Raw genomic sequence first — 15,592 nt, forward strand, 5'->3', positions numbered from 1 at the left:
AAAAAAAAAAAAAAAAAAAGGGGGGGGGGGGGGAGAAAGCTCTAGAAAGAAATGAGGCATCAAGCCACAAAAAGACATGAAGGAGCCTTAAATGCATGTTACTAAGTGAAAGAAATCAATCTGAAAACGCTACAAATTATATGATTCCAACTATATGACATTCTGGGAAAGGCAAAACTAAGAAGACAGTAAGATGACCAGGGTTGCCAGAGGTTTGGAAAGAGGAATGAATAGGAAGAGCACAGAGGATAATTAAGGCAGAAAAATTACTTTGTAACATACTGCAATAGTAGATACACTGGCATGCATTTGTCCAAACCTATAAAATATACAACACCTTGAGCAAACCCTCATGTAAACTACACTACGGACTTTGGATGATAATGATGTGTCAATGTAGGTTCATCAAATTGTAACGGATGTATCACTATGGTATAGATGTTGAAGGTGAGGGAAGCCATGTGTGTGGGGGGACAGGGGTTATATGAGAACTCACTGTATTCCTTGCTCAATTTTTTAAAACAGTAGTAAAATACACATAACATAAAATTTAACATTTTAACTATTTTTAAGTTCATTGGCATCATGTACATTCACACTGTCGTATAACAATCACCACTATACATCTCCAGGACGTTTTCATTATCCCATACTGCAACTCTTTTCCACTCAATTTTGCTGTGAATGTAAAATAACTCTAAAAAACAAAGTCTACTGATTTTTTAAAAAGCTATGTGGGAAACATGAACCTACAGAAACAAAAAGCATGAGAGAGAATGACCAGGTACAGTGACTCGTGCCTGTAATCCCAGCATTTGGGAGGCCAAGGTGGGAAGACTGCTTGAGCCCAGGAGTTTGAGACCTGGGTAACATAGTGAGACCTCATCTTTACAAGAAAATTAAAAAATTAGCCGAGTGTGGTAGCATGTACCTGTATTCCATACTTGGGAAGCTAAGGTGGAAGGCTCACCTGAGTCTAGGAGGTTGGGGCTGTGGAAGTTGTGATTGTGCACCTACACTCCAGCCTGGACAACAGAGTAAGACCCTGCCCCTGCCCCACCTACCCCCACCCTTTAAAAAAAAAAAAAAAAAAAAGGAGAGAAAAGACAACAGCAACAAAATTTTGGAAGTGGAAATGCATATGACTTAAAAGACCAGGCCAGGCATGGTGGCTCACACCTATAATCCCAGCACTTGGGGAGGCTGAGGTGAGAGGATTGCCTGAACCCACGGATTCGAGACTAGCCTCTACAACTTGGTGAGAACTCATTTCTACAATAAATTTTTAAAAAATTAGTTGGGCATGATGATGGCGCTTGCCTGTAGTTCTAGCTACTTGGAAGGCTGAGGTGGAAGGATTACCTGAGCCCAGCAGGTAGAGGCTGCGGTGGCCGTAAGCATACCACTGGACTCGTCTGGGCAACAGAGTGAGACTCCAACTCAAAAAAAATAAATAAAAGTATACTAATAAGCATACTTAGATCTATACATATTTAATAAAATTTCACCTAAAACTATAAAATAATATAGTTTTTCACTTCCAATCAGCTTAAACAAAATGAAAAGGACTTGGTTGGGCGCAATGGCTCATTCCTGTAATCCCAGCACTTTGGAAGGCTGAGGCAAGAGGACTGTTTGAGCCCAGGGGTTTGAGACCAGACTGGGCAACTTGGCAAGACCTCGTCTCTACAATAAATCATGAAATTATCTGGGCGTGGTGGCACGTGCCTGTGGTTCCAGCTACTTAGAAGGCTGAGGTGGAAAGACTGCCAAACCCCAGCAGGCTGAGGCTGCAGTGGCTGTGAGTGTGCCACGACACTCCAGTCTTGACGACAGACTAACTAAAAAATTTAGACTGATATTTCCAGTAAAATTATCTTCTTGGCACCCACACTCAACTAGCTTTCCTTCTATCCCTCTGGTCCCTCTAAGGGTCTATATTCTAAGCAACAATTAAAGGTCAAAGTTCAGGCTACACATTTTTTTCTTCTTACTCAATCCTCTCCCCTAGGTGATTTAATCCACACTTATGGTTTCAATTAAGAGATACCCAAAGGGTCTACTCTTCTAAACTCTAGGACTGTACAGTCAACTGCCAGCCTGGCATTTCCTCTTGATGTCTTGTTACCAGTCAGATTCAATGACCTCCAACTACACACTCAAGTTATACCCAGATTCCCTCCAAAGCAGACAGGATCTTTCAGTGTTCCTACATCAGTGGTTTATACCCTCTTCTGAGTAACTGCTTAAGCCAAAAACTTAAAGATCAACTTTGACACCTCTCTTTTATCACTGCCCCCATATCATCAAAATCTGCTGATTTTATATAACATTTTTGGTCTATCCACTTGTCTTCAGCAGTCCCTATTCTTAGGTACCATCATCTCTCTTTTGAATTTCTACAAATTTCTTCCCAGCTAGTCAACCCTCATCACCCCGGCCTCTTCTAATTCATTTTATACCTCCAGCCAGAATACCTTCAAAATGTAAATCGAACTGTGTTAATCTCCATGTACCCTCCACACCCTTAAAACTCAACTGGCTCATGCCCATAATCCCAGCACTTTGGGAGGCTGAGATGAGAGGACTGCCTGAGCCCAGGGGTTTGAGACTAGCCTGGGCATCTTGGTGAGACCTTGTTTCTACAATAAATAAAAAATTTAGCCGGGTGTGGTGGCACGTGCCTGTAGTTCCAGCTACTCAGAAGGGTGAGGTTGAGGGATTGCCTGAGCCCAGCAGGTTGAGGCTGCGATGGCCATGAGAATGCCACTGTACTCTAGCCTGGGCGACAGAGTAAGACTCCAAAAAAAAAAAAAACTCAATTGCTACTCATAGCCCTTAGAATAAAGACATGGGCTCTGCATGGTCTGGCTCTATCTCCCTTTCCATCATCATCTGGTGCCATACTCCCCATCTGTTTAACTATTGCCACCCTTCTTCCCATAGCACCACATTCCACTATTCTGCAGAGTCTCTGCATATGCTTTTCCCTCTGCTAAGAAATGTTACCAACCATTTAAATTTCAGGTTAAATTTATCTTTACTTACTCAAGTAAAAACGTTCATCAATTCCTAGACTAAATTCAACATGCTTCTTGTAAACTTATATAACACTGTGTACTTCTTCTTTGTAGCATCTGTTACAACATCAGCTTTATTTTCATGGTTAATTAAAATGTCTTCCCCATGTTATAAACTCCCTGAGGGTGGACACCATGTCTGTGTGGCTCATTCTAGTAACAGAAGTGGTAGACACAAAGTAGCCATTCAATAAAACTGAGGGGGGTGGAATGGAATGTTGGTGAGGCTGTGTATATTATACAACTATTTAAAACAATGTAGTCATTATACAATATTGATTAATTTCACAGTATTATGTTGAACAAGACAAACAAAAAGTACATGCTGTATGATTCCATGTAAAAGATGTTTAAGGGCAGGCAAAACTAATTAATGATGTAGAAGTCAGAGTCATGGCTATTTTTGGCCTAAGGGGTATTGACTAGGGAGGAATATATGAGGGGAGTCATCAGAGTGCCAGAAATGTTCAATATCTCAATCTGGGTTGTGGTTACAAGGAGATGCACACATATACACAAACTTATCACATTTGTAGTATGCTTTCCTATGTGACATATCTCAACGAAAAGAAAAAGGAAAAAAAGCAAGCATTTGGGGAAGGTGGGGATAGAAAACTATATTGATGAGAAGAATGCCCACAAGACTTTAGTAAGTTAAAACAACCACACTGCAGAACACAATGTATATTACAATCTTGTCTTTTTTCAATTAATTTTTTTCACTGTAAATTGACAAATTATAATTGTATATATGTATGGGGTACAAAGTGACAGATATGTGTACAATGTAGGTTGATTAAATTAAGCTAATTAATATCCATCACCTCAAATACTTATCATTTTTTGTGAGATCATCTGAAATTTACTCACTTAGCAATTTTGAAATATACATGAACTATAGTCACCATGCTGCACAATCAATCTCAAAAAATTGAAATCCTCCTAAGTACCTTTTGACTATTATCTCCCCATTCCTCCCAACTCCCAGCCTCTGGTAACCACCATTCTACTTTCTGCTTCTGTAAGTTCAATTTTTTTTAGATTATACATACAAGTGAGATGCTATTTGTCTTTCTGTGCCTGCCGTATTTTACTTAGCATAAAGTCCACCAGGTTCACCCACGTTGTTGCAAGTGGCAGAATTTCCTTTTTTTTAAAGGTTGACTAGTATTCCATTGTGTATACACACACCACATTTTGTTTATCTGCTGATAAGACACATCAATTCCATGACTTGACTGTCTTAAAATAATGCTATAATTAACATGGGAGTGCATATAATATCTTTGACATACGCATTCCAAATTCTTTGGCTGAATACCCAAAAGTAGAATTGCTGGATCATATGGTAATTTTATTTCTAGGTTTTTGGGTTTTTTTGTAATTCTGCATAATGGCTGTACTGATTTAACAACAGTGTACAAGGGTTTCCTTTTCTTCACAGTCTTACCAACACTTACCTTTTATTTTTTTGATAACAGTCATTCTGACAGGTATGAGGTGATACTTTATTGGGGTTTTAATTTGCATTTCCCTGGTGATTTGTGATATTGAGCATTCTCTCATGTACCTGTTGGCCATCTATATATTTTCTGAGAAACATCTATTCAGGTCTTTTGCACATGTAAAATCAGGTTATTTGTTCTCTTGCTATTCAGATGTTTGAATTCCTTGTATATTTTGGCTATTAACCCCTTATCAGATGTATGGCTTGCAAAATCTCTAAGTTATTCTCTCACTGTTTTTCCCTTTGCACTGCAGAAATAATTTTAAAAATTAATGCCTAATGTCAAGAAGATTTTCCACTGCTTTTTTTAGTAATTGTACAATTTCAGGTGCTATGTTTAAGACTTTAATCCTTTTTGAGCTGATTTTTGTATATGACATAAGACAAGGGTCTAATTTCATTTTTCCGCATGTGGATATCCAGCTTTCCCAACATTCTTTACTGAAGAGACTGTCCTTTTCCTATAGTGTGTTCTTGACACTATTGTGGAAAATCAGCTGACCATTAATTTCTGGACTCTCTGTTTTGATCCATTGGTCAATGTGTCTATTTTTATGCCACTACTGTGCTGTTTTAGTTATTATAGCTTTGTAATATAGCTGACGATCAGATAATGCGATTCCTCTAGCCTCGTTCTTTTTGCTCACAATTGCTGGGTCTATTCAGAGCCTTTCGTAGTTCCACATGAACTTTAGAATTTTCTATTTCTATAAAAAACACGAGGCTGGGTACAGTGGCTCAAGCCTGTAATTCCAGCATTTTGGGAAGCCGAGGTGAGAGGATCACCTGAGCCCAGGAGTTCAAGATCAGTCTGGGCAAAATGGTGAGGGCTCATCTCTACAATAAATCAAAAAATTAGCTGGGCAAGGTAATGCACACCTGTAATCCCAGCACTTGGAAGGCTGAATGATGTGGAAGGACAGCCTAAACCCAGCAGACTGAGGCTGCAGTAACCATGAGCATGCAACTGCATTCCAGCCTAGGAGACAGAGTAGAAACTCCAACTCAAAAAAAAAAAAAAAAAGAAAAGTCATTGGAATTTTGATAAGATTGCACTGAATCTATAGATTACTTTGGATAATATAGACATTTTGATAATATTAATTCTTTCAATCCATAAACACAAAATATCTTTCAATTTATTTGTGATTTCTTCAATTTCTTTCATCAGTGTTTTATAGTTTTCAATGTACAGATCTCGTTAAATTTATTTGTAAGTACTTTCTGGTAGCTTTTATTAATGGGACTGTTTTCTCGATTTCTTTTTCAGATAGTTCATTGTTAGTATATAGCAATACTTATTTTTGTATGTTGATTTTGTATCCTGTAACTTTACTACATTCATTTATTAATTCTAACAGGTTTTTTTTTGCAGAATCTTTGATTTTTTTTCACATATAATATCACATTGTTAGAAAACAGTGACAATTTTACTTTTTCCTTTCCTATTCAGATGCTTTTTATTTCTTTTTCTTGCTTCATTGTTCTAGCAAGTCCTATGTTGGCTAGAAGTGGCTAGAGTGGACATCCTTGTCTTGTTCCTGAGATCTTGTTTTGATAAAACAACATACATATACTTTCTAGTTTCCAGTTTCTTCAAGTGATAGAAATCCTACACAAACTAGTTTAGGCAAAAAATTCACTTATTGATACATACTAGGAAAGTTCACTTAGCTAGGGCCACATAACCACAAATAATTTTTATTAAGAATGGCAATGAAATCTTCTAGATTTTCAGAAGGCTAAAAATTATTAGAGCACCACTCAGAAGTGACCATGAAAATGACAAGATCACTTTTCTCAGAGTGCTAGAATCAGGGCAGACCAGATTTCAAATGAGTCTTCTTGAGCTCCATCAAAAAAAAAAAAAAAACCCTGTGTTGTACACCTGCAGAAACTTGCAATGCATTTTAAGTTACAGAAGAAAGTAAACACCAGATATAGTTTTCAAACATGTGTCCTCAATATTAAAGATAAACAGGTAAGATTCCCTGAGATATAGGCACTAAACTACTTCTCAAATGGGCAACACTAAGTAGCTAACTGCAAAGTAATTAACACCAAGAATTCACTTCGTGATGACACTGATCCGCAACAAAAATGCAGGACATCCCAGCCAATCATATATGAATCCTTTAATATCATTAGGTTGACAAGTGTTCAGGGCTTCAAAATATAAAAGTATCTCCATGTCACACCAAATTCAATGACTTCTAAAATTCACACATAATCTTTCATTTTAATAAAAGTTTTAGAACTATTATGCTTTCAAAGTACTTAGGAGAAATGAAACGGGTATGTTTTATACATCCCAAACAAATATTTAATTCCTTTAGACATTCAACAAACATCAGCACCCATAATGCAGACTGAACCAGGAGAAACTGCTGGTATTTGACTATTTTCACCTATAAAAAATAGCAATTTCATATGATTCAACCAAAAATCATGCATTTTCCTAGTTTTCTGGACACAACAGTGAACAAACTCCCTGGTTCCATATGGCACTTATGTTCTGTGTGTATGTATTTCAGGGGCATGGGAGAGCCAGATAAATGAACAACCAAATTCAAGTGGCATTACATATTTTGAGCAGAACACAAAAGGTTAAGAAGGATAGTGTAAGACAATGGTTGTTGCTATTTTATATGGGTCGGTGGTCAGAAAAGACCTCACTGATAAGATGACAGATGAGTAAAATTCTAAAAAGGGAGTAACATTTTTAGATTCTCCTATAATGATAAAACCTGGTCATTAACATGAAAAATTTCTGCCAGGCTTATGCCAAAAAGTATAAGAACATATAATTCTGCTTAAATAGAGTATTACAATAATTACAGCTCTAATGAAACTTGTAATCAATCTATACCTAACATGTACACACCATTAAAATTACAATTGCTATTTACAGTTCTTGTTCTACATGCAACACAAGTTTCATGTAAGCTCTTATTTTTTAATCCATGTTTCAATCTAATAAATATCCATGCACAAGAACATACATAAAGATAAGCAATTTATTCTTACATCTTTTGAAGAACCTGGGCCATCACAACCCCACTCGTTAAATCTTCCACAGTCTGGCATGGTGCATCCACGTTAAATGTCTGTATCTGAAGGGGGAGAAAAGGGAAAAAGAGATTCTATAGTTACCTATATCTGTATGATTTCTTGGGCTTCTTTATTTTTGTGATTATCTCATCTTGGAAGTTGGAATGAATTTTAAAAAGGAGAGCAGTTGGAAACTTTTTCCCTTATGGGAAATTTCCTGCAGACTATTATTTTAATTTTCCCCCACTGGTAAAAGAGAAATTGTGGTGAATGCTAGGTGACATGCCGGCATCCATTCTATTCATATATGATCAGTTTAAGAAAATCACAGTACCTTCATCCCCTCTGAGAGGGACTCACTTGAAGATACACAGGGCAAAGACAATTTGGACCAAAGAGATACAAGGAGACGCTGCTGGGAAAGAACAATCTCCTCCGATATTAAATGTGCTGCCTCTACTACTGCTAGCAGTCATCTTATGAGTGGAAAGGAAGCCATCTTAAGATGAGACTAATGTGGGCTGGGCGCCGTGGCTCAAGCCTGTAATCCCAGCACCTTGGGAGGTGAAGCAAGAGGATTGCCTGAGCTCAGGGGTTTGAGACCAGCCTGGGCAACTTAGTGAGACTTTGTTTCTTCAATAAATCAAAAAATAGCCGGGTGTGGTAGTGCACGCCTGTAGTTCTAGCTACTTAGAAGGCTGAGGCGGAAGGATAACCTGAGCCCAGTAGGTCAAGGTTGTGGTGGTTGTGAGCATGCCACTGCACACCAGCCTGGGCAACAGAGTGAGACTTCAACTGGAAAAAAAAAAACAACCCACAAACAATGAGACAAATGTAGAGAAAGGCAGAGAGGAGGAACATAAAAACTAGATCTTTGAGGTAAAAACCAAACGACTTGATGCCTCCTGCTATGTGAGATAAATTTTTTAATTGCTTAAGCCTGGCTAGGTTGAGGTTTCTGTTACTCGAAGCCAAAATATCTTTATAGAGGTGTATAAGTCAAAGTGTGGCTACGGTAGATATTCCATTCATTTTAATTTCAAATATATTCTAAACTAGAACTTACTTTGTACTGGCCAATAATGTGGCCAAAAATGCAGTACACTTCCTAATAGTAGAAACTATCTCTAAAAGTAAGAAAATAGGCCAGGCTCGGTGGTTCAGCCTGTAATCCCAGCACTTTGGGAGGCTGAGGCAAGTGGATTGTCTGAGACTGTGGGTTCAAGACCCACCTGGGCAACTTGGCAAGACCTCGTCTCCACAATAAATCGAAAATTAGCTGGGTGAGGCAGAGCGTGCCTGTAGTTCCAGCTACTTGGAAGCCTGAGGCTGAAGGATTGCTGAAGCCCAGCAGTTCGAGGCTGCAGTGGCCAGGAGCGTGCTACTGCACTCCAGTCTGGGTGAGGGAGTGAGACTCCAACTCAAAAAAAACAAAATAAAATAAAAATAAAAGTAAGAAAATAAAGCTGCGCCAATAATCATACTCAATCATACAATACCCAGGACTCAGAAGGAAATAAATCACTGAGGATAAACTATAGGCCATTATCTCATAGAATTTATAATTTAATGAAACAAAACAGTATTACAGGAAGTGCAAACAGCAAGCTCCAAGATTAGAAGTGAGAGTGGGATGCAATCTAAGAGGCTGATGCTGGAGGATCACTTGGAGCCAGAAGCTCAAGACTATCCTGGGCAACACACCTAGAGATCCCGTCTGTACAAAAAAAATTAGCCAAGCAGAAAAATTAGCCAAGTGTAGTGGTATGCACCTGTAGTCCTAGCTACTCAAGAGGCTAAGGTGAAAGGACTGCTTGGGTCCAGAAGTTCAAGGTTACAGTGATTAACTATTGTGCTACTGCACTACAGCCTGAGTGACAGAGCAAGATCCTGTCTCTTAAAAAAAAAGAATGATTTATCATGCAAAACCTTATAAGTCACATATGGACTTTATCCTAAGAGTAAAGTAAGCAAAGGAATTGAAGCAGGAGCATGAGACCATGAGGTCTGCAGTGGATAAATATCACACTGGCTGCAATATGAAGAAAGAATTGGAAAAAATGAGGCGAGGAGACCTATTTGAGTAGGTTTATATACTAACAAAGATGAGGATAAACTGGGTAGTGACAATGGGAACACTGGGATTTTTACTTATTGGGTTAAGAAAGAAAATTGTTGGGTCAAAATGTGTACACATTTTAAGGTTTTTGATAAAACTGCCCTTAATAAGTGCTATATCAATTTATTCTCTTACCAACGGTAGGTAAGTGTCCACTTGTCTGTACCGTATCTTTCAAAAAGAACTACTAACAGTACAGTCAGTAGCTTCTTCGTATTTCATATAAGAGAATCTTTTTTTTTTTGAGTTGGAGTCTCACTCCTGTCGCCCAGACTGGAGTGCAGTGGCCGCTGCCAGCCACTGCAGCCTCGACCTGCTGGACTCCGGCAATCCTTCCGCCTCAGCCTTCCAAGTAGCTGGAATTACAGGCACGCGCTACCATGCCCGGCTGATTTTTTAAAAAATTTATTGTAGAGATGAGGTCTCGCCAAGTTGCCCAGGCAGGTCTCGAACCCACGGGCTCAGGCAATCCACTCACCTCAGCCTCCCAAAGCACGGGATTACAGCCTGAGCCACCGAGCCCGGCTCATATAAGAGAATCTTATGGGTTTTGGTGGTAGAGGCCAAGGGAATTATCTAAAATATCCTCACAGCAAGCAGTTTTTACTTAGGTGTCTATTTAGGAGAAATGATAAGAGTATCCTTTTAAACCATCCATTGACGCTAACCTAATATATGGTAGAGGTTCAATAAATGATTACCAAATAAATGGAACAAATAAACATCATCTGCATAAACTGATTTTGAATTTTGCTCGATATTATCTCCAGTTGCCTCCTCACTGGTAATGTGGTAATTATGTAAGAGAAATAAGCATTTGCTTTTGTTTTGGAGTTGCTAGGCTAATAGTACATTAAAAAAAAAAAAACACAAAAATCTCTTTCTCATAGTTTTGTTTAGAAGGAAAAAAAGAGGCAGCAGTGAGGACCATGTTTCAATTTATCTCCAACCTTAACACAATGCTTGACATAGAACAAGTCTTCAATGAATGCTGCTTTGAATGAAATGAACTAATTCTAAAACCCAGGTTTGCTAATTTGTCATGGAATCTTAAATAAGTTGCTTCAACTCTCTTAATACCAGTTTTTCCATGTAAAGACTGGGGAAAAAATATCTTATGGTGGGGCGTGTTGCTTCAGGAAAGAATGAGAAAACAAATGCACAATAGGTACTTTGTTGTTGTTGTTTTTTTTTGAGTTGGAGTCTCACTCTGTTGTCCAGACTGGAATGCAGTGGCCGCTCCCGGCCACCGCAGCCTCAACCTGCTGAGCTCCGGCGATCCTTCTGCTTCAGCCTTCCGAGTAACCGGAATTACAGGTGCGCGCTACCACACCCAGCTAATTTTTTTTGATTTATTGTAGAGATGAGGTCTTGCCTGCCACATTAGGTACTTTGAAAAGACCAAAGCAATAGTCCCTAAACCTGGGTGAGTATATATGACAATCATCTACAACGTTTTTATTTTGAAAATACACATTTCTTGGCTTCCCCTACTGAATCAGAATCTCAATCTCTGTGTGTCTGTCTCTTTCTGTCTCGTGTGTGTGTGTGCACGCGCGCGCGTATGTGTGTAAGAAGCTGGGAATCTATTTTTAACAAGTTGGGCACTGATTTGGCATTTGGAACCCTCTGATCTAGAGCACTACCAAATGAAAGAGATGGATGTAAGATTAGAAAACAGCCTCCGGCCAATAAAAAAACAAACCAAAAAACCTCAATATAGCAAGTAATTCAAGAAAGCAAGTAATTTAGTTGTAAGACTTGATCTGTTTTTTTTCTCTTGAGACTTGTAGAAAGCGAAACTTTCATTTGTAAAATGTGGGGCTTTCTTCAATTATTTTCTCTGCACTAACCCTTGAGGCACACAGTTGCTCATGAGGGCTAGAAATGTCCGCCTCGGCTGTGAGATGAAAGTGAAGCAGATGTCAATGAAAACTAGTTTCTTTTCTGGAATGATGGAATGTTCTTGGAATTAGATAGTTGTGATGACTGCAAGTCTTTTGAACATACTAAAAATGAAAGAATTGTATACTTTAAAAGTATACATTTTTATGGTATGTAAATTATTATTATTGTTGTTGTTATTTTGAGAAAAAGTCGAGCTTTGTCACCACCAGGGTGCAGTGATGTAATCATAACTCACTGTAGCCTTGAACTCCTGAGCTCAAGTGATCCTCTGCCTTTGATGTAGCTAGAACTACAGATATGTGCCATCACACCAGCTTTTTTTGTGTAGAGACGAGGTCTCACTATGCTGCCCAGGCTGGTCTCAAACTCCTGGGCTCAAATGATCCTCCTGTCTCAGCCTCCCAAAGTGCTGGGATTATATGTGTAAGCCACTATGCTTCACCAGTATATGCATTCTACCTCAATTTTTTTTTTTATTTTTTTGAGTTGGAGTCTCACTCTGTTGCCCAGACTGGAGTGCAGTGGCCGCTCCCAGCCACCGCAACCTCAACCTGTTGGGCTCTGGCGATCCTTCCACCTCAGCCTTCCAAGTAGCTGAACTACAGGCACGCGCTACTACACCCGGCTAATTTTCTGATTTATTGTAGAGATGAGGTCTCGCCAAGTTGCCCAGGTAGGTCTCGAACCCGTGGGCTCAGGCAATCCACTCACCTCAGCCTCTCAAGGCACGGGACTACAGGCTGAGCCACCGAGCCTGGCTCTACCTCAATTTTAAAAAATCTATCACTTGACCAGCCTCGGTGGCTCAGCCAGTAATCCCAGCACTTTGAGAGGCTGAGGCAAGTGGACTGCCTGAGCCTGCGGGTGTGAGACCAGCATGGGCAACTTGGCAAGACCTTGTCTCTACAATAAATCAAAAATTAGCCAGGTGTGGTAGTGCATGCCTGTAGTTCCGGCTACTTGGAAGGCTGAGGCAGAAAGATTGCCAGAGCCCAGTGGGTCGACACTGTGGCCGTGGGTGTGCCACTGCACTCCAGCCTGGGCAACGGAGTGAGACTCCAACTTGAAAAAAAAAAAAAAAAATCTATCACCTACCAGTTCTCTGACCCACCATCTGTGGAATATTTCAGGACAGTAAAACTGAAAGATAAGTGCATCTAACTGCACAAAGGCATGAAATTCTACCTGAAGAGTCATAACCTTTCTTTTAATTCCACGACACTCTACAAATACCACTCAACTTCCATCTCACTGCCCTCCCAACAAAAGCATGAGAGGAGTAAAACATGAGATGAGCTGGAAGTATTATCTGTAGAGCAGTGGTTTACAATTAGGGGTGATTTTGCTCCCTAGGAGACAAGTTTGGCTATGGCAACTAGATGGGTGCTACTGGCACCTAGTAAATAGAGGTAAGGGATGCTACTACTGAAAGTAACGCACAGGGCAGTATCCACAATAAATAATTATCCAGCCCAAAATGTATAACGGTGATAAGGTTAAGAAAGAAATCCTGCTCTAGAGTAGTGGTTCTCAAAATGTGGTCCCCAGGTCACCAATGATGGTATCATCTGGGAACTTTTTAGAAATGCACAATCTCAGGCCCAGCCCACATCTACAGAATTAGAAACAATGGGTGTGAGGCCTAGTAAATGGTGCTTCAGCAAGCTCTCTAGATGATGCTGGTCAATACTAAGACATGAGAACCACTGCTGCCATTAGCAAGCATTGTTAAGTATGAATGCAATGAAACGCAGAGGTGAAGCTACTGGGTCAAAGTCACTTACAGTTAGCATGAAAAAAAAAATCAGGATTTGAACCCAGGTAGTCTAATGTCAGAACCTGTCCTTTAATCACCATGCTATTCTGACCCTCTATTTAAAATTAACTTTGGGAGGCTGAGGTGAGTGGATTGCCTTAGCCCACGGGTTCGAGACCATCCTGGGCAACTTGGCGAGACCTCATCTCTACAATAAATAAAAAAATTAGCTGGGTGTGGTAGCATGTACTTGTAGTTCCAGCTACTTGAAAAGTTGAGAGAGAAGGATAACCTGAGCCTAGCAGATCGATGCTGGGGTGGCTGTGAGCATGCCACTGCACTCCAGCCTAGGCAACGGAATGAGACTCCAACTAAAAAAAAAATTTATTTAAGTGCTATAACTTTTATATATCAGTGATGACTTCTTTGTTCTTCCATCAGAGGTCAAAAATTGTTGGTAGAACAAAGTTAGGCAGAGGAGCAAGAATGGGATGAGGGCGAGACCACGATAATTACATCCTCCCTAATTTCATACACTGGTATGCATCTTACACGCTGCCAAATAAGCAATGAAAATAATGATATGTTAATATTGCTGGGTTACCCAGAAATATACTAAGCCTATGTGATGATTCTTTCTCCATTCTTGTCATTACCTGGTAGCATTCTAAATTCTCGTTTTGCAGACTCTCAAACCTGGGAAAATGCAATCTTTTCATTGAGGTTCATGAACAGTTCAAGAAATTAGTCTTGTCAGGTGTCATAGGCAGGGCAGATTGACTCAGACGGTGAAGAGGAGAGGCACAGTGGAAATTTTCAAGCACATCCTGCTGAACTTGCTTGCTGCATAAACTATGAGTTGGAATTCAAGCTTAAGATGATTCCTATTGGTAGATGATAGTTTTTTTTGTAACTATTCCTCTTTCAAGAAGAATTTGGAACATATGGTTCTTGGACTAGTGGGGTTTCTTGGTAATTTATCTGGTATTAGAGGCAATGAGATGTCCCATAGAATAAGTTATGCATAGGTGACTAGGAGTCGTCCCTTTAAGTGCCTGAGCTTTTGTTATTTTAGCCATTTCTAGTGCAAGAATTTCTAAAATGTACTCTACAGATCTACCGCAGACAAAATGCTATATAGTGAAAATAAATTTTTATTTGATACTTAGGGCTATAAATGATTTTCAACAATTCAACATGGAGACTCAAGAAATAGATAATATATAAGGTTGTCCGCCCAAAAACTGAATCACCCCACCAAACTTCCAGCTCTTGAGTCTTCTGTCACCAGCAAGTTTTCTGTATTTTGCTAAGTGTGGCAGTCAACTTCTAGCCCACTGTGTACAAAAAATCCCCACAAAATCAAGTTGAGAAGAAGTTTATATAAAAGAGAAAATTATTCTAAATGAGAGTCTTTCTTTGGAGTGTGTTGTCTACGTTTTCACTTATATTTGGTTTTGGAACTGGGTTTGCATTAATCTAGTTTCCAGATAGGAGAGGTGCTACTAGACTGAACATACATGTGCTGCCACCTCAAACACCATTCACATACACATTAATTTTGCTTTTTATGATGACAGTTAAGAGAACAAACCCAGCATTTAAACTCAACTTTATTTTGAAACATTTAGATGCACAATGTTGCAAAATGTTTCCAAATTTTAGAATTGTAAATATTTGTGTGAACACTGCCCTCCAGTTTTGTCACTGATAATCTCTAATCTTATTTTCCCCAGAAATTTTCCTTGATATGGTTTCCAATGACATTTCAAAAAGCCTATTCTACAATACCATATTCCTTGACCCCTCTCTCTGCAGTTAATAATGTGGATTAACCCTGTTTTTTCCCTCTCTCTCTTTTTCTTTACTTTTTAGAGACAGGGTCTCTCTGTTACCTAAGATGGAATGCAGTGGCATGATCATGGCTCACTGTTGCCTTGACCTCCTAGGCTCAAGCAATACTCTTGCCTCAGACTTCCAAGTAGCTGAGACTGACTACAGGTACCCACCATGCCCACTAATTTTAACTTTTTTTTTTTGTAGAAACAGGGGTCTTGAACTCATGGGCTCCAGCAATCCTCCTGCCTAGACCTCCCAAAGTTTTGGGATTATAGGCATGAGCCACCACGCCCAGTCATACCAATTTTCCTGACATTTTATCAGCTTCTACA

The 15,592-nt window shown here is 39.4% G+C and overlaps 1 protein-coding gene across 1 annotated transcript in view; it reads right to left on the minus strand.

Moving 5' to 3' along the window:
* Positions 1–7,706, minus strand: part of HOOK3 (hook microtubule tethering protein 3) — a 111,939-nt gene extending 104,233 nt beyond the window's left edge. Inside the window, exon 1 of the mRNA XM_021713288.1 lies at positions 7,615–7,706. Within this exon, the coding sequence (XP_021568963.1) occupies positions 7,615–7,637 (23 nt within the window). The 5' untranslated portion in view covers positions 7,638–7,706. The remainder of the gene's footprint in view (positions 1–7,614) is intronic.
* Between the last annotated feature and the right edge of the window lie 7,886 nt (positions 7,707–15,592).

Source organism: Carlito syrichta, unplaced genomic scaffold (assembly GCF_000164805.1).
Source record: "Carlito syrichta isolate Samal-C Ts95f unplaced genomic scaffold, Tarsius_syrichta-2.0.1 Scaffold304409, whole genome shotgun sequence".
In the NCBI taxonomy this organism is placed as follows: domain Eukaryota; kingdom Metazoa; phylum Chordata; class Mammalia; order Primates; family Tarsiidae; genus Carlito; species Carlito syrichta.